Below are 18,186 nucleotides of genomic sequence, written 5' to 3' on the forward strand. Positions count from 1 at the left end.
GTTCTAGGTAATTCTTAGGAGCTTTGCTGGCACTGTGGGGTGAGTGTTGGACTGCTACCTGCCAAGTCAGTGGTTCAAGCGTACCAGCTGCTTTGTGGGAGAACAATGAGGCTGTCTGCTTCTATAAAGAGTTTGCAGCCTTGGGGCCCTGCATAATGTCTCCATGGGTCAAATGGACTTGAGGGCCGTGGGCTTCTGTATTGCTCACTCTGTCTTGCCAGTATTTGGCCCTCTGTGGAAATCACTTGGGGAAAGAAAACCACTTGGGTGTTCTGTGTGTTTGACTCTTTTTCTCTCATTCTTCCTCCAGTGCATTCCACTCTTTGTTCAACTTGTTTTGGAGAGATTAACCCGAGGTGTCAAGACTAGTGAGCTCCGGACCATGTGTCTTCAAGTAGCGATTGCTGCCTTGTATTACAACCCTGATTTACTGCTGCACACATTAGAACAAACTCACTTACCGCACAACCCTGGGCCCATAACTGCTCAGTTTATAAATCAGTGGATGAATGATACAGATTGTTTTCTTGGGTAAGTGTCTTTTGAACTTTGTACCACATCTCTGTTTCTGGACAGTTAACTTACTAATAGACACCTAATTGCATGGCAGAAACCGTATGTTTACATCTTGAGCATTACGTTTAGTATACGATTAACAACTTATATAGATTTAAGAATGTGTTTCAGTAGTCTAATCTTGTGGAAAGAATGCAGGGTCTGAAAGTTAAACATTGCCCTTCAACACGTTTTTGCCTTATGTGTATCATGATATCTTTAGGCAACAAGAATGAGGTGCCCATAGGATTCATGACGACCACGTGTGTGTGGTTGAAAACCTTTGCGATGGAATCAGGTTCCCAGGGAAGAAGGCAGCAGCCTGGCAGAGTGATAGGTGCGGTGTCAGATGGTTCACTCTCTGCGGATCTGTTCTCCATCGTGGGGACAGAACGGTTGTTAGTGCTGGCCCAGAGGCTGGCTGGTAGGAGCGCTGACTTCTGTGAGGCACTCTCCAGGGTTTCTCCCATAAGAAAGGGGCGTTCCAAGTAGTGGCAGTCTCCGAAAACATACGGCAGGGGTTGGGGGAATTTTCAATAGTTCATGGGGAAATTTCATTATTGCTCACTTCTGTTTTTCCATGAACTCTGGAAGCCTCGTATTAGTGACTGCTTTATGCTAAAATTTGAGCTAGTTTGATATTTGCTTTAATTAAAGCCCTGGGAACACTGGTGTTATTTAAGTCTTGCAAGGCATTGTTTAGAAATATTTGTGGAAGGGAGGACTTACTGTTCACGGTTGGGAGGGGATGGAGGTCTGAATTAGGATGGTAGACTTAGAATGGGGGTGGCAACAGGGCATACTTCATGGCTACGAATTGTGAATACACTAAGTTTTTGCTTGTAGGAGACTGGGCCTTGCCCCTAATTGAGATTTCCTTTTAAAGCCTTGAAAGGGAGAGACCTGCTTTTGAAATACGTTGTGTGAAAGTTACCTCTGATGAAGATTTAGGAGGTAGAGATTTGGTCATTCACCGTTGGGCAGCTGGAAAGCTTATGTCTCTGTTGGCGTCGACGTGCAATTTCCAAAGATAGAAAGGCTAGCTCTCTAAGCTGCTGCATGCACTTGCATCACACCTGTGCTTCCTTGGCTTCTTTGGCGCTCCTTTCACTAAGCATCTAACTGCGCCCTGATAGTTATGCGCTGCATGCATGAAAAGACCTCAGGTCTGGTCCAGTTCTGGTCCTAGCCCACTTCTATGGTATTAATAACTGTAATGAATTAAGCAACGCTAGTGAGGAGGATAGTGGAAGCATGTAATATATAATACCTTCTTCGTAGAGTTTATTCTGTTTATTCTAGTAAACTCATTAAACCAACGTGGGTGAAGGGAGACAGCAGATGGTATAAAATACAAAAATAAAAATAATTTATAAATTATCAAGGGTTCGCTAGGGTGGCAGTATGGAGGAGGGAGGGGAAAATGAGGAGCTGATACCAAGGGCTCAAGTAGAAAGGAAATGTTTTGGAAATGTTGATGGCACCATATGTACAAATGTGCTTGACACAATTGATGTATGGATTGTTATAAGAGCTGTAAGAACCTCCAATAAAAATGAGTTATTAAAATTAATAAACTCCCATTAAACAATTAAATCACTATAAAAGTGCAAAGGGAATCCAGCCCCTACCACATCATCACAGGTCCAGTAGGTGCAATTGTACAGCGATAATAAGTAAAGATTATAGTAAAGTTATAGAGAGCATGAGAGATAGAAGGGAGATTGAAATGATGGAGTCAGACACAATTCATGGTAGCATGCTCATCTCAGTCTTACTTGTTGGTCCACGTGAAGAGAGAGAGAGAGATTTAATGCTAACCAAGGCTTTTATATTCTCTGGGGGCATGCAAGCCCCCTACTTACAGGTGAAGACATATGTCACAGGAAAGGGTTGTGCTATAGGTAATACAGTAATGGGAGGGGGTGGTCTAGGGGTATCCACATAATAGGAAGAGGAGGGATTGGGAGTATACATGTGACAAGATGGACGGATCCTAGATTCAGGATGGTAGCCTAACTTGGATGTCACTGAGCGGGTTTGACCTGTTCGCTGGCGGAACCTATCATAGTCGGGTGACTGACTGCCTCCAGGGAGGATGTCTGTAAGCATCTGACTCCCCCCATATGCTAGGAAATAGCCCCTAATGTTTGGCATGTCTTTGGGGGAGGCAAAACTGGGAGAAGTCTTTTATAATCCCACACGAAAGCATTTCGTTCATATTTGTGTTCTAAAAGTAGTGTACTAATATAGTATTTTAATTCTTAAATATATTTTTAATTATTTATTTTTTTGTATTTTAATTCTTAATTTTTAGTTTTAAATGACTTAGGAAAACGTGTAGTAGAAAAACTAGTGTATATTAGTGAAGCTCTTTTTCCCCTTCGGAATTCAGCATCACCCGTGCATAGGCTTGGTGGTGCCGTGGCTGCGCGCGGCCTGAGCTCTTCAAGGTCCACAGTCAGAAAGCCCCAGTGCTGGTTGGGAGGAAGGCGGGCCTTTCTACTTCTGCAAACAGTTACAGTCCGGTAGGGTGGCTATGAGTCAGCAGTGAGGTTTTTGTTGTTGTTTTTTAAACTTTTTATGAATTAGTTGAAAGTTTACAGAATAGATCATAGTTGTTACAGTCAACAATTCTTACACATTCTGAATCAGCTCATCAACTGCAGTCTCCCCAGTGTACCATCATTGATCCCACGCCTTCCTGTTCTCACTCCTTTTCCTAATCCTCTGGACTTGGCCCGTTTCTGTTTGACCAGTAAGCCTGCTCTCTTTTATGATTTTCAATTCTGTTCCACATTTTTCCTCACTCTTATCCAGCATCTCTTCATGCGATTCTTTCCAGAGCAGTTGGTAGTGGTAGCTGGGCACCATTCCATCTAGTCTTTCTGGTGTCAGGATGAGTTAGTTAGTATATTGTGCCAACCTGGCTGATAAGCACATGTTGGATTAATTGAAGGGCTGAGGGAAAAATGGCCCGGTGAGCCTGGCCTTTCTAGTTCTCTGGTCTCTTGCTTTCTGATGGTCAGATCAGGGTGCAGCTGCCTTATCAGTTCCCTGCTTCAGCTGGCAAGGCTCACTTCCTACAAGATACCCCCAAGGAGAAGCCACATGGACCTACCGCGATGCAGCCCTGGGTGCTGGAGCAGCCGTGTGGAGACCCTTGCCAGTGCTGAGATGCTTACACATTCACTGACTTGGCTTTCCTCCTGCAGTCGGCATTATTGTGTCTGTTTTATGAGGTGGAGGAGGACTTTGTGGTTTGGTATCGGACATATGGGCTAATGTTGGACTTGTGGGCTTGGGCAGCACTGGGTTGTGATGTATTCTTTTGGTTTTTTTTTTACATTTTATTAGGGGCTCATACAACTCTTATCACAATTCATACATATACATACATCAATTGTTTAAAGCACATCTGTACATTCTTTGCCCTAATCATTTTCAATGCATTTGCTCTCCACTTAAGCCCTTTGCATCAGGTCCTCTTTTTTTCCCCCCTCCCTCCCCGCTCTCCCCTCCCTCATGAGCCCTTGATAATTTATAGATTATTTTTTCATATCTTGCCCTATCCGGCATCTCCCTTCATCCCCTTCTCTGCCGTCCGTCTCCCAGGGAGGAGGTCACATGTGGATCCTTGTAATTGATTCCCCCTTTCCAACCCTCTCACCCTTTACTCTCCCAGTATCGCCCCTCATACCCCTGATCCTGAAGGTATCATCCAACCTGGATTCCCTGTGCCTCCAGCTCCCATATGCACCAGTGTACAACCTCTGCCCTATCCAGTCCTGCAAGGTAGAATTCGAATCATGGTAGTTGGGAGGAAGCATCCAGGATCTGGGGGAAAGCTGTGTTCTTCATCGGTACTACATCGCACCCTGACTGACCCATCTCTTCTCCTAAACCCCTCTGTGAGGGGATCTCCAGTGGCCGACAAATGGGCTTTGGGTCTCCACTCTGCACTTCCCCCTTCATTCACTATGGTATATATATATTTTTTTGCATGATGCCTTATACCTGGTCCCTTTGGTACCTTGTGATCGCACTGGCTGGTGTGCTTCTTCCATGTGGGCTTTTTTTGCTTCTGAGCTAGATGGCCGCTTGTTCACCTTCAAGCCTTTAAGACCCCAGACACTATCTCTCTCTTTTTTTTTTAACGTTTTATTAGGGGCTCATACAACTCTTAAAACAGTCCATACATATACATACATCAATTGTATAAAGCACATCTGTACATTCTTTGCCCTAATCATTTTCTTTTCTTTCTTTTTTTTACATTTTACTAGGGACTCATACAACTCTTATCACAATCCATACATATACATACATCAATTGTATAAAGCACATCCATACATTCCCCACCCCAATCATTCTCAAAGCATTTGCTCTCCACTTAAGCCCTTTGCATCAGGTCCTCTTTTTTCCCCCTCCCTCCCCGCTACCCCCTCCCTCATGTGCCCTTTGTAATTTATACATCGTTATTTTGTCATATCTTGCTCTATCCGGAGTCTCCCTTCCCCCCCTTCTCTGCCGTCCCTCTCCCAGGGAGGAGGTCACATGTGGATCCCTGTAATCAGTTCCCCCATATATATATATATATATATATATATATATATATATATATATATATATATATATATACACACACACACACACACATACACATATTCTTTTTTTTTTTTTTTTGCATGATGCCTTATACCTGGTCCCTTTGGCACCTCGTGATCGCACTGGCTGGTGTGCTTCTTCCATGTGGGCTTTTTTGCTTCTGAGCTAGATGGCCGCTTGTTTACCTTCAAGCCTTTAAGACCCCAGACACTATCTCTTTTGATAGCCGGGCACCATCAGCTTTCTTCGCCACATTTGCTTATGCACCCGTTTGTCTTCGGTGATCATATCATGGAGGTGTGCAGCCAATGATATGGTTTTTTGGTTTTTTGATGCCTGATAACTTATCCCTTTGGGACCACGTGATCACACAGGCTGGTGTGTTCTTCCATGTGGGTTTGTTGCTTCTGAGCTAGATGGCTGCTTGTTTATCTTCAAGCCTTTAAGACTCCAGATACTATCTCTTTTGATAGCTGGGCACCATCAGCTTTCTTCACCACATTTACTTGTTCACCTGCTTTGGCTTCAGCAGTTGTGTCGGGAGGGTGAGCATCGTAGAGTGGCAATTTAATGAAAGAAAATATTCATGCATTGAGGGAGTGCTTGAGTAGAGGCCCAAGGTCCTTCTGCCACCTTAATACTAAACCTGTAAATATAGACACATAGATCTATTTCCCCATCGTCATATATATATTTGCATGTACATGTCTTTGTCTAGACCTCTATAAATGCCTTTGACTCCTAGCTCTTTTCTCTATCTCCCTTGACTTTCCTCCTGCCCTACTACCGTGCTCCGTCCCCACCTGGGTTACAGCTATACCTCTTCTTTACATAACCTTACCCTTGATCATTCCCTACCAGGCCTGCCACTCCCCCCTCACTACCATTTTGGGTCTCATGTTGTTCCCTTGTCCCTGTGTTTATTAATACCACTTCCTTACCCTCCTCTCCCTCCCCCACCCAGAACTGTCTGTCCCCCCGGAACTGTCTGTCCTATTGTTTTTCCTCCAGATGACACTATCTCTTTTGATAGCCGGGCACCGTGATGTATTCTTGATGTGCACTTAACCTTTACATAAAACTCTCTTTTATATATGGGTTTCCATGGATTTGTTTCTCTAATGCATGCAGACTAACACACAGGGTTGTGCAGACTGCTGTTTGTGTCTTTGGATGTTCATCACTCTACTTCTTGATGAGAGAGACCAATAGTTGCATCTTCAGTGGCTGCTCCTGAGTTTTTAACACCCCACTCCCTACTCATAAAGATAGGATGTGGAACAGGTGCTTGTGAACTCTGTCACACCAGTTGACCTTGGTGCCCTTTGAGACTTTAGTCTTGATCCCTCAGGCCCAGTGGCTCATTCCTTCAGTATTTTTGAGGGAATGACAAGTTTTCACAGCGTTGTATCTGGAATGTTCCACAGCAGTCATGGACATGTTTGCAGCAGAAGTAAATCCATGTGTACAAATATCCTGTAGCAGAGGACCTGGATAGAATTATTTATAGCTATCAAGTGCAGCTTCCTAAATACTGAAGCAATGTTTTTAAACAGCTCTGACATCTGAGGTGGGTATAGGGTATATATGCCAAGAAGCCTTGTCACTCCAGTGAATGTAGGAAAAGTCTAAGGAACGCTTCATTGTTTTCACTGTCTTGGAATCTTATTATGTAAAACATAGATAATTCTTGTTTCAATAAAGCGTATTACTCCAAGACCCACATACATTATTATATTATCTACAAAATAAGGTGACAGCAAGATTCACCATGCTAATTTTAGGCTCCCATACATCTTTGGCAACAGAAATTCATTTACAGGATTTGATTCATAATTGATTTTTTTTAAAAAAATTTATTTTAACAATTTATTGGGGCTCATACAATTCTTTTCACAGTCCATACATATACATACATCAATTGTATAAAGCACATCTGTACAGTCTTTGCCATAATCATTTTTTTCTCTTTTCTTCTTTTACATTTTATTAGGGACTCCAACAACTCTTACCACAATCCATACATATACATACATCAATTGTATAAAGCACACTCATACATTCCCTGCCCCAATCATTCTCAAGGCATTTGCTCTCCACTTAAGCCCCTTGCATCAGGTCATAATTGATTTCATATACAGTAAAGTTGTGCAAGCCAGAAATGGTGTAAAACAGGAACTGTCGGAAAAGGAAAACACAACTATTTTGCTCTAATAGAGAGGATAGAAAAGTGGCCAAAGTGCACCTGCCACAGGTGGGACACTTGTGAGATCCAGAGAAACCGGCCCGTTTCACTTTCGTGAAAACTCTCTTCAGTGAGTGAACCTTGGGATGTAGCTTGAGAGTTTGCTCTTTGTAGTTTCTCTAGGTTTTCTCTTTGAGTGCATTTCTCAGGCCCGTGTTTTTTCCCCTTTGAAAATCTGCAGGCATCATGACCGGAAGATGTGTGTAATAGGACTGAGCATCCTTTTGCAGTTGCAGAACCGGCCTCCTGCAGTGGATGCAGTGGTTGGACAGATTGTCCCCTCCATTCTCTTCCTCTTCCTCGGTCTAAAGCAAGTCTGTGCTTCCAGACAATTGCTAGACCGAGGAGGTCACTCAAACGCAGAGAAAGCTGATACAGAGGAAAATGGTAAGGTCTTCTATTTATGCTGAATGCTAGGGTTGGCTTTTGTTTGAGGGCTTCTGTTTGTTTAGTTTTAGTCTGCTTGAAGTCATTAAACATTGTCATTTTTACATTCATTGACATACTGCAAACATATTCTATATTAACATCATCGAAACGTAAACTCCCAGTTAGTTCTCACTGAGCTTAAGAGTGCTGTTACACATTGGGAATTAGATTTCTAACAGATCCACGTGACCGTGACGCGGAGTTAGCAATGCAGTATCTTCCATTTTCTGAAAGAACAGCCTCAGAGAAGGCACTAGCCTGCAGTTAAACGAACCATCGGATTAACGAAGAATGCCTGATTTTTTATTTTATTTTTTGAATGCCTTTTTTAAAGCTTTTTAAGTGACTCATAACAGAGGTTATAATTGAGAGAAACATTTGTATTTAAAGTTTATGAAGTTAGAATAAAGTACGTAAATGAAGATAATGTACTTAATTCAAGAATCAGAGTCAGATTTCAGTCAAGAATATTAAAGCTTGATTTTATGTAATACGATTGCAGAACTTCTCCCTGCTTGGGAGCAGGAAGTAGCATTAGTCAACTGCAAATGCAGTTACTCCTCTTCTATTTCAAAACACATTTTTAACAGAAAAAACAGAGCCCTTCCCGGAAAACATAAATGTTTAAAGCCGGATTCTGTGGTTTTAGCATGCATAGATTTAATCTGTTTTGCATTTAAATTGGCGTCATTTCAGTTTGTGCACAAGGATTTGTAAACTCCCTTTCCCTTGCCTCCAGCACAAAGCACAACTTTCATTTGCCTCGTTCTTGAATTCTGTGTCGACTTTGTTACTAGAAGATACTTTATTTAATAATTTTTTCAGGAGGTGTATACTAATGATTGTAAGATCTATTTTATGGAATATGCTCTTATTTATATTCTTGCTATGATGCTCTCTTTTTTGTTCTCCTTACTATTTATTAGCTTAAAAAGTCGTGGTTTGCTAGGAAACTTTCCAAACTTTCGCGTCTTAATCAGCAAGTTTTTAAAAATCATCTTTGTGATTGATTATACTTGTGCCCTGTTTTCTTTTCCTTTTTCCCTTCCTCATATATTTGGTCTGCAGTATGTTTTCTTATTCCTAGAACTAACTTGCTGTCGTCTCATCCAGGGGCCTCCCTATGTTCTGCTGATTTGGACGAGTTTTAGATTAATATTGTCTGGTTTGAGATGACTATTTCTCCTCTTAACATATTTATTATCTATGGCTAGTTATAATACTGGTTCAACTGCTGGGACACATTGGTACAGAACACAAGTAGAATCCACATTGATAATGCAATTCAGCGTTTAACCTTTCGACCCACATGTTGTCATGACTTGTATTTTTTCCCTTACATTGCTTTTGCTAGTTGTGTTAGCAGAAGTGTTCCCGAGCAGTTCAGCATCAAATTAATTGTTGAAAGACCTTTATGGACAACACACGCACTGACAACTGCCCAATAATTACATATCTGTATTACTATTTAACAAAGAGAAGCTAATAGAGAATCTGTAATTATGTAAAATTCTTGTATTGATGCATGAGACAACCACTGAATAGCAAAGTCCAGCTGGGTGACAGATTTAGGGGTAGTGGGAAATCACCTTCAGAGAGAAAAGTCATTCTCAGTTTATCAAGCTATAGGAAATATGAGGAGTATTCTTATAATTTTTGTTTCGTTTTCATCATTCTGTCCTATATTGTGTTTCAATTCTTTTTAATCCTAATGGGTTCACAGAGGAAATTTCAAGTGATGAAGAGGAGACAAATGTAACTGCTCAAGCAATGCAGTCAACTAATGGGAGCGGTGATAATGAAGAGGAGGAGGAGGATGACTGGGATGAAGAAGTGTTGGAAGAAACAGCCCTGGAGGGATTCAGCACCCCACTTGACCTTGACAACAGTGTGGATGAATATCAATTTTTTGCACAAGCCTTGCTAAGTATGTTTCCTGAATCCTCAGATTTTTTTCTGAACAATTTTACATCTTTTCACAAATTGAACTAGACTTTTAAAAAATATTTGTTACTTTTTTTATGATAGAAACCTCCAAACATCGTTTTACACCAAGTGAAGAATAGTGCAATAAAACACCCGTCCAGGCAAACCCAGTCCCTGCAGCTCCGTTACTTTAAAATGATGGGGTGAGCCTGGAGCCTCATGTGAAAAGATGATTTCAGACAATTCTATCTGCACATATTTCTTATTCATGGTCAAGCCATGTTCCAGAAAGGAATACATTGTTCTTGGCATTTGTTGCTTAAAAATTGTGACCATAAGCTTATTAGTAATTCACACAACCTACAGGAAGGAATGGGAGAAGGAAGAAGCTTTCTGCTCCCGTAAAGAGTTACAGTCTTTGAAACTCACATGGGCAGTTCTACTGGTGGCATGCTGGTTACATGTTGGACTGCAATCCACAAGGTCAGCAGTTCGAAACCACCAGTGGCTCTGTGGGAGAAAGACTGGGCTTTCTACTCCATAAAGAGTTAGAGTCTTGGAAATCCTTGGAAACCCACAGGGGCAGTTCTTACATCGGGTTGCTGTGAGCCAGCATTGACTCGATGGCAATGAATGATGATGGGTTACTATGAGCTGGAATAGATTCGATGGCAAGGAACAGGAAGTTCAGCTGCCTTAAGAGAGTGGCTTTTATTTTATTTATTTTTTATTTTACTTTTTAATCATTTTATTAGGGACTCATACAACTCTTATCACAATCCATGCATACACCAATTGTGTAAAGCACATTTGTATACTCATTGCCCGCATCGTTCTCAAAATATTTGCTCTCCACTTAAGCCCCTGGCATCAGGTCTTCATTTTTCCCCTCCCTCCCGACTCCCCCCCCCCACTCTCATGAGTCCTTGATAATTTATAAATTATTATTTTGTCATATTTTGCCCTCTCTGACATCACCCTTCACTCTGTGCAATATTTGAATTCCGTGTGAAGAGAAGCTTGAGCTGGAAGAGGCAAGGAGGCTTGTAATCTAGCGTTTCTCGGTCCCTTTGCTGAGCTGTCCGTGAGCAGTGGATACCGCTTGTGACCGTAACTGCGCCCTCCCTCTGAACCGTTCATTTTAAAAGGTGAACTAGGAAGACTTTCTGAAATGAGGAGTTTTCTGACATCAACCATCTCTTCTTGTTATTTTTAGAAAGCCCTTTCCCACTTCAAGATCTTGTTTCTTTTACGTTTTCTTCTAACATTTTAAAAGCTGCTCCCCTTGTCCCCCAGATCTTTAATCTATGCTGAATTAATTCTGGGGAAAGATATAAAGTATAGGGATCTAACTAACTTAATGTCAGAGGTACAGTCCATCACCATTTAAAAAATCTGTAAGAAGCCCTGGTGTCGCAGCAGGTTAAGCATCAGACTGCTAACCATAAGATCCAGTGGTTCAAGCCAACTAGCTTCTTGGATAAAGATGAGGTAGTCTGCTCCTATAGAGACTTACAGTCTCAAACTCTGTGGAACAGTCCCACAGGGGCCAAGGTGGTTGCTGTCATTCAGAACTGATGCTATGGCAGTCAGTGAGTTTGGTGGTATTGTTTATTTTGATCTCTCTATATGCTGTTTTTACCAGTTACTTTTGAAGTTTCATTATTACGGATTTGGATTGTGCAAAGAAATCTTCACTAAATATGAAAAATAGATAAGCCAAACCAAACAGCCAGGCTCACTGCCATTGAATCAGTTCTGGTTCAGTTAGGGCCAGAGATGGTTGCGGGCATTGCATTGAGCTGCTCACAGACAGGTCAGTGGTTCGCACCCGCGAGCTGCTCCCAGGAAGAAAGGGGAGGCTTTCCACTCACATAGTTTTATAGCCTGAGAAACTCAAAGGGGGCAGTTCCACTCTGTCCTATAGTTTTGCTATGAGTTTGAAAAATAAAAATAAAAAGAGGGAAAAATCATCTAAGTGCCACGGGTCATTAGAACTTTCAATTAGATTATTTCCCACAATTCTCACAAAAATACTATAAAATAAGAAAGGTAGTTATATACTTAAAGACAGGAAATAGTAGCTCAGGAGAGCTAACCAACTTCCTGCTGCTGCTAAACGGGAGGTCTAGGATTTGATCTTGAGGTACTTAATCACCTTTTTGTTACTAACCTTCATTTATGGAATAATTTTCAATAAATACTCATTGAGCACTTGTTCTGTACAATAGAAACATGGAGGGTCTAAAAATAGATAATTTTATCCGTATTGTGCAAAAATAGTTGTAGACCACAAAGAGGGGAACACCAAAGGCCTCTGTAGTGAGGGGAAGAGGCAGAGGCGGCTTCAGCACCGTTTGCATCTGATGCTTTATGAATGTGTGAGGGAGACAGGCAAGAAATGGGGGAGATGTGATCCAACACTGAGATTTTGAGGGCGCCTGGAGCTATTGTAGGTACTTACAGAACGAGTTATCAGACAGTTTCATATGAAAGAAGACAAAGTTCCCGATGTTCAATAGAAGTGCCAAGTGAGTGACAGCGTATGTGCTGTGGGTGTTAAAGCTGAGCTGATGGTCACAGACAGGGAAGAAGCTGGACCTTACCTGGAGTTTGAAAGGTAGGGATAGACGCAGAGACCACCGTGAAAGAGCTCCCCCAGAAGCTGTGGCACAGAAGAGCATCCAGGTCGAGATGGGAGCACTGAGAGCTTGCTCCAAGGCACGTTTCAGGGCGGGGTATGCAGCAGAATCACCGGGGAAGCCTCCACGCCTTGTTTGGGATCGGAGAGCGTGCATTTTAACAGCGCTTCTGCGGGCGAATGTGACCAGATGAGATGCATTTGACCAGAACTTTTTGATGGCCCTTTGTCCTTTAGTAATTTAAGTGTAATGAGGCCCTGGAGGGCGTGGATGGCATTTTATAGAAACATTTAGATCAGCGGTTCTCAACCTGTGGGTCGCGACCTCTTTGAAGGGGGTCAAACGACCCCTTCACAGGAGTCACCCAATTCATAACAGTAGCAAAACTACAGTTATGAAGTAGCAACGAAAATAATTTTTAAATCATTTTATTGGGGCTCTTACAACTCTTATCACAATCCATATATACATCAATTGAGTAAAACACCCTTATACATTCGTTGCCCTCATCATTCTCAAAATTCGCCTTCTGCTTGGGTTCCTGGAATTAGCTCATTTTCCTTTTTTCCCTCCTGCTCCCACCCCGCTCCTCCCTCCTTCATGAACCCTTCATAATTTATTAAAAATACCTTTATGGTTCAGGGCTCCCCACCACCTGAACTGTAAGAAAGGGTCGCGGCATCAGGAAGGTTGGGAACCACTGCTTTAGGTGAAAGGACTGGATGTGCAGAGGACGTGATAAAATGAGAAAGGCTTATCCATCTTCACTGGAAGGCGGATAGTACGAGCATTGCAAGTGGGGAGATAAAAGGATTTTGGAGGTAAAATTCCTTTTAGCTAAAGGAGCCCTGGTGATATAGGGGTTATGAGGTGGACTTCGATGCAAATGGTCGGCCTTTCAAAACCACCAGCAGCTCTTGGGGAGAAAGACTGGACTTTCTATCCCCCTGGACAACCACAGTCTCGGGAACCTCCATGGGTTGCACTGAGTCCTGGCAGTGAGTGAGAGAGAGGGTGTGGGGTCGGGGTTGGGCTACTAGAGGTTGGGGCCCAAGGCCAAGAGCTAATCGGTGAGTAAAAGATGAGGCTGTCTGCTCCCATAAATATTTATGTCTCAGGAACCATAAAGGTTGCTTTGGGTCACAATTGACTCAGTGATAGTGGATGGGTACTGAGTTTGAGGGGAACTTTCCAACGGGAAAAATTCACTAGGCTTTGGGAAAGGTTTTGGCGAAAGGTTCAAATTTAAGTCCTGGTATAGGAGTGCTGCCAAAGCTGGAGATAGTTGATGCTTCCGGAATTTCAGGAAGCGGCTATAGTGAAACCTCTAGAAGAGGAGATGACAGTTACTCAGAGGCAGCAGTCAGAGAAGAAGGCAAACCAGGGATTCGCAATGCCCCAGACTTGTTGCTACCTCTCTGTGGTCTTCAAAAAGAATCCTTTGCTTGCATCAGATTCAGCACCTTGTGTCGTCACAGTACTGTACACTGTCTCATTGTATTGTAATTTTATCGTGTCGTTAATTCTCTGCAACAATAACTGTCACTGGACTGTTTTCTTGCTTTCGACAGCTGTGCAGAATCGGGATGCCGCGTGGTACCAGCTGCTGGTGGCTCCGCTCAGTGAGGATCAGAAGAGAGCCCTGCAGGAAGTTTACACCATAGCTGAGCACCGAAGGACGGTGGCAGGTCAGCCAGAGTGATTCCCAGATTGGATGGATGTGTCAGGGGGCCAGTAGCCAGCCTTTTTTAATGAACCAGGTGACGTCGAAATACTGTTTTACAACTGCTAGAGGACAACCCTTCAAGATAATAAGGAATTGTTACTGTATGGTTGTACTTCATTTCAATCACTTATAATAACTTAGCTCTGCAAAAATCTGTGCATTAATATGTGTCTGTAGTAATGCTCTTATTCACATTCGTATCCTATTTTGGAGCCAAAGGTAAGGAGTCTAAGGGCTGGGATGAGTCTCGCTGAGGATGAGTTTATCAGCTGACTCAGCCATCGGGACAGTTCAGCCAAAGGCTCTCTCTGAACTCTCAGAAGGAGCTTGGTTTCTGGAAAAGAGATATACTCCCCATTTCTGTTTCTTGGACGTTAGGAACTGGTGATTCCTTGAGCCAGAGAAATTCAATCTTGTAGAGATTCATGTAGGGAATCAGTGGGAAAAGACTTATTACAGAATCATGGAATAAGCACCAAGAATGTAGAACTAAGCTGCTTCCACGTTTGCTTAGATTTCCAGGCATGCAGAGTCTGTGTTAGACCTGATGTGAACAGCCGGGAAGGCCTGGTCAGCAGTAGAGAGACATGGGAGCTGATGCCGGTCACCACGAGACTTGTTTTCATTTTGCTTATTTATAGCAAATAGTTTTTCCCTGATTGTAGCATATCTGCTCCCAAGGCCCGTGAGAGTGGTCAGTGTGGGAGTATAAGTAGTTCCGGGAGTGGCCTTCTCAGGCTACGCGTGAAGAGCCTGGCTCCTTTGAGGTGTTTCCCACCTGTACCTTAAGTACTCTCCCTTTCTTTTTTGGCTTTCTTTTGGAACATGCTAGAGGCAAAGAAGAAGATTGAACAGCAGGGAGGCTTCACATTTGAAAGCAATGGAGTCCTCTCTGCATTTAGCTTTGGGTCCATGCCCAGCAGCAACTGAGGGAAGAACATCAACGACCAAAGTGTTCCACCTTGTGTGGCCCAAGGGTGGTGTGAGGCGGGGAGGAACTGCTGTCCGGCCTCCAGCATTAGGCAGCACTTCTCTCCCTCCACGGGCCCCTCCTCGTCCCTTTGAGGTTGCTCACTCGGAAACCTGCTTTCAACAGCTACTGTCGTGTATGAAAGGAAGAGCAATCGTTGAGCTGAGAAGGACCAATCACATGCTCCAAAGGAAGGCTGTCCAAGGTGGGGCTGCCTTGCCCGTCTCAGGGTTTGCCATGCAGAATCAATGGATTTATGCGGATAACAGTGCCTTCCTTCTGTTGTACATGAATTATCTCCAACTTTTTTTGGCGTGCATCGCAGTTTTTTTAAAGCATAAAACCTATTTCCAGATATAATGTAAACCTTGTTGTATGTTGACTTATTCTGCATTGCCTATGTGAAATTTTACTGTGAGGCAGTGAGCCGTAAGTCACTCTGGTTTCAAAAACACCGCTGCCCCTCCTGGCTCCGCCGCCTGCGGGGCTTCCTGCAGGGGCAGGGGTTGTACAGTATGCACTGGCTCTGGTTTTTCATGCCAGGTTTTGTGGCTTTCCGAAGAAGTGTCTTATTCCCTCTTTCAACATTTTTCAGGGGTGGTATTTCTTTCAGAGTCAGCAAATATGAGTCTCAATTTCATTCAGGGGCTGGTACGTTCAAGAGTCTACAGTCTCTTGGTAGCACGTGATAGGGGCTGTGTAGTCCCTGGCGTGAAGAGCCTGCGTATTCTGTGCTTTTCAATCACCACTAGAGAATGTCACCTGAAGCACATCGAACGTCTAAGGCGAAGGTGCTACGTAAGCACACGGTCTTTCCGCATGGGGGCTTGCACTTTCCGCAAGTTAGCATTCCAGCCGTGTCGGACCGGGGTCCAAAACATTTTATAACAGGATTTTCCTCTGTAAGAAAAAGACCCAACTAATTCTAACATCTTCCTTTGTCACACATAGGAATTTCGCCCTGCTTACATTGTTCTCGTCTTTGTGTAGCTCAGCGTGGCTGCTCACATCGTTCGAGGGTCGGAATTACTGGTCGGTGTGTCCTTAGCTTGTAGTCATGTAAGACAGCCCGCAGCAAATACTGCAGGTGGGGGCTCAAGATGAGAATATCGATCACGGTGTCTTTACTCAACAAAATGATTCAAAAGAAATCTAACAGGTTTTCCATCTCTGTGGAATGTCTGTCTGCCTCTTAAATTTCCCCAGTGCCTCCTAAATGTTGCCACCTCTTGTTTGTGCTAGTTATCCAGGGCCACGCTGACAAACCAACCTTTTTACTTTCTGACTTTGGGGAGCCAGAAGTCCACATTTGGAGCATGCTGCTTCCTCCCTTGGGAGGCGACCCTTGTCTCGCCTGGGCTAATGCTCCTGGGCAGCCCGCATTGGGGTTGGCAGCTCGCCCCCCTGCTTTGCTAGCTTGTTAGCCTCCACAGCTACATTGATCACGCCTGCGTCACATGACACAGTCCTTTTTCACACAGGATTGTTACCACGGACGTAGAGGCTGGGATGCAAAACATGGTTTTGGGGGACACAATTCAACCCAAATTTTCTGCAGGTGCTTCCTAGAGTGCTGTCCCTTGTTAATTCTAACTCTTTTTAGAATCGAAGGTTATTTGAGTAATTTTTACAGTAGCACCTGAAGAGCCACGAGTTTCAGAATCCAGGCTTCTGCTCTTCTTTTGCCATCTCTTTTCCAGATTGAGGCGGGATGTGTCAGCTGGCCACTAAAAGAGGAACTTGACAGTGGGAGGAGGTGGCACATTTTAAAGGTTTTAAACTTTGAATCCTTTTTATTCTACCTATGGCCATAGAGTTTGTTCTTAATAGAGATAGTATGCCTTCACCCAGGATTGTAAAAGGCATGTGGTTTTAGGGAATTTGTTTTGAGATGTTTTTTATCTTCAGTATTAAAGGGCAAGAAGTATTAATGTGCATCACCCTTTCTTATTTTCGAAGCCAGGGTAGTTGTGTAATTTTGTTACCAGCAGTGCAACAGCGAATGTGATCCGGTTACATTGGAAATGCAGGAATTTATGAATGTACTGTAAAATAAAATGCAGATTGACTCCCAAGCCTCTGAACTCTTGTGTGAAATGCTTTCTGAAATCTGGGGGGTGGTCAGGGTCAACTGGCAGGCATAACGGGGTCTACATCTTACTTTGGTGAGCCGTGACAGGGGTCTTAAAAGCTCATGAGCAGCCCTCTGTGGTGCACTCTGGGTCTCTCCTTGTTTTGAGGACCAGAGTGATGAAAATCAGAGACATGTGTTATCCTTCGAAGGGTTCATGCCCTGGAGTAGCAGAGAAAATTCACCAACTCCAAGTTAGAGCGAGAAGGTCACACCAGCAGGGAGTCCAAAGTGATGCAGACTGTATGGTCTCCTTTGAAATTCGAATACACAGAGATTGCATGCTTTTTAATTTTGAAATGCACAACCTGGAGGAATCGTACCAACAAGCAAACAGAATTAACTGCTGTCAAGTCAGTTCTGACTCACGGCGACCCTGGACGACAGTAGAACTGCCCTTGGGTTTCAAGACTGTAAGTTTTTTGTTGAGCAAAGAGCCACATCTTTCTCCCTTAGAGTGGCTTGTGGTTTCAAACTGCAGACCTGGTGGCTAGCAGCCCAGGCGTAATCCACTACACTATCAGGGCTACCAGGGCTCCTGATGTTAACTCAGGTGCCAGGATAATCTTGGCATGCAATTGCTGATGACTTCCAAGCAGACAGAACAAGAAGGTTCCTTAAATCTAAGACAATCTCGGGATGTCTCGGTTGACTACCCAGGTGGCAGGATCAGCTTTTGGGCTACTAACAAGCAGGTGAAATGAACAGACGATTTTCAGCATTATCTCGACCTTCCAGGAGACATCCTCATCTCAGCTTTGTGCCTCGCGGCAATACAGAAAGTAATTCCAGAGACGGAGGCTGGCGACAGGCTGACTACAGTGGTAAGGAATCACATCAAATTCCTGACTTGGGTGGGAGAAAAATGTGGAACAACCTCAACATCTTAAAAGAGAGCAGGTTTAACTGGTTGGACAGAGACTGCTAGAATCCCCAAGACTGTTGTCCTTAGTC

General features: G+C 43.4%; 1 protein-coding gene across 2 annotated transcripts in view; it reads left to right on the top strand.

Annotated features, from left to right (window-relative positions):
* IPO8 (importin 8) overlaps nt 1-17,169 on the top strand; it is a 92,183-nt gene extending 75,014 nt beyond the window's left edge. For both annotated transcript variants that reach the window (XM_075551916.1, XM_075551915.1), the window contains exons 21-25: nt 311-531; nt 7,590-7,795; nt 9,561-9,764; nt 13,977-14,093; nt 14,964-17,169. In XM_075551916.1, the coding sequence (XP_075408031.1) occupies nt 311-531; nt 7,590-7,795; nt 9,561-9,764; nt 13,977-14,093; nt 14,964-15,061 (846 nt within the window). In that variant the 3' untranslated portion in view covers nt 15,062-17,169. The remainder of the gene's footprint in view (nt 1-310; nt 532-7,589; nt 7,796-9,560; nt 9,765-13,976; nt 14,094-14,963) is intronic.
* Nucleotides 17,170-18,186: the final 1,017 nt, after the last annotated feature.

Source organism: Tenrec ecaudatus, chromosome 6 (genome assembly GCF_050624435.1).
Source record: "Tenrec ecaudatus isolate mTenEca1 chromosome 6, mTenEca1.hap1, whole genome shotgun sequence".
NCBI classification, from domain to species: domain Eukaryota; kingdom Metazoa; phylum Chordata; class Mammalia; order Afrosoricida; family Tenrecidae; genus Tenrec; species Tenrec ecaudatus.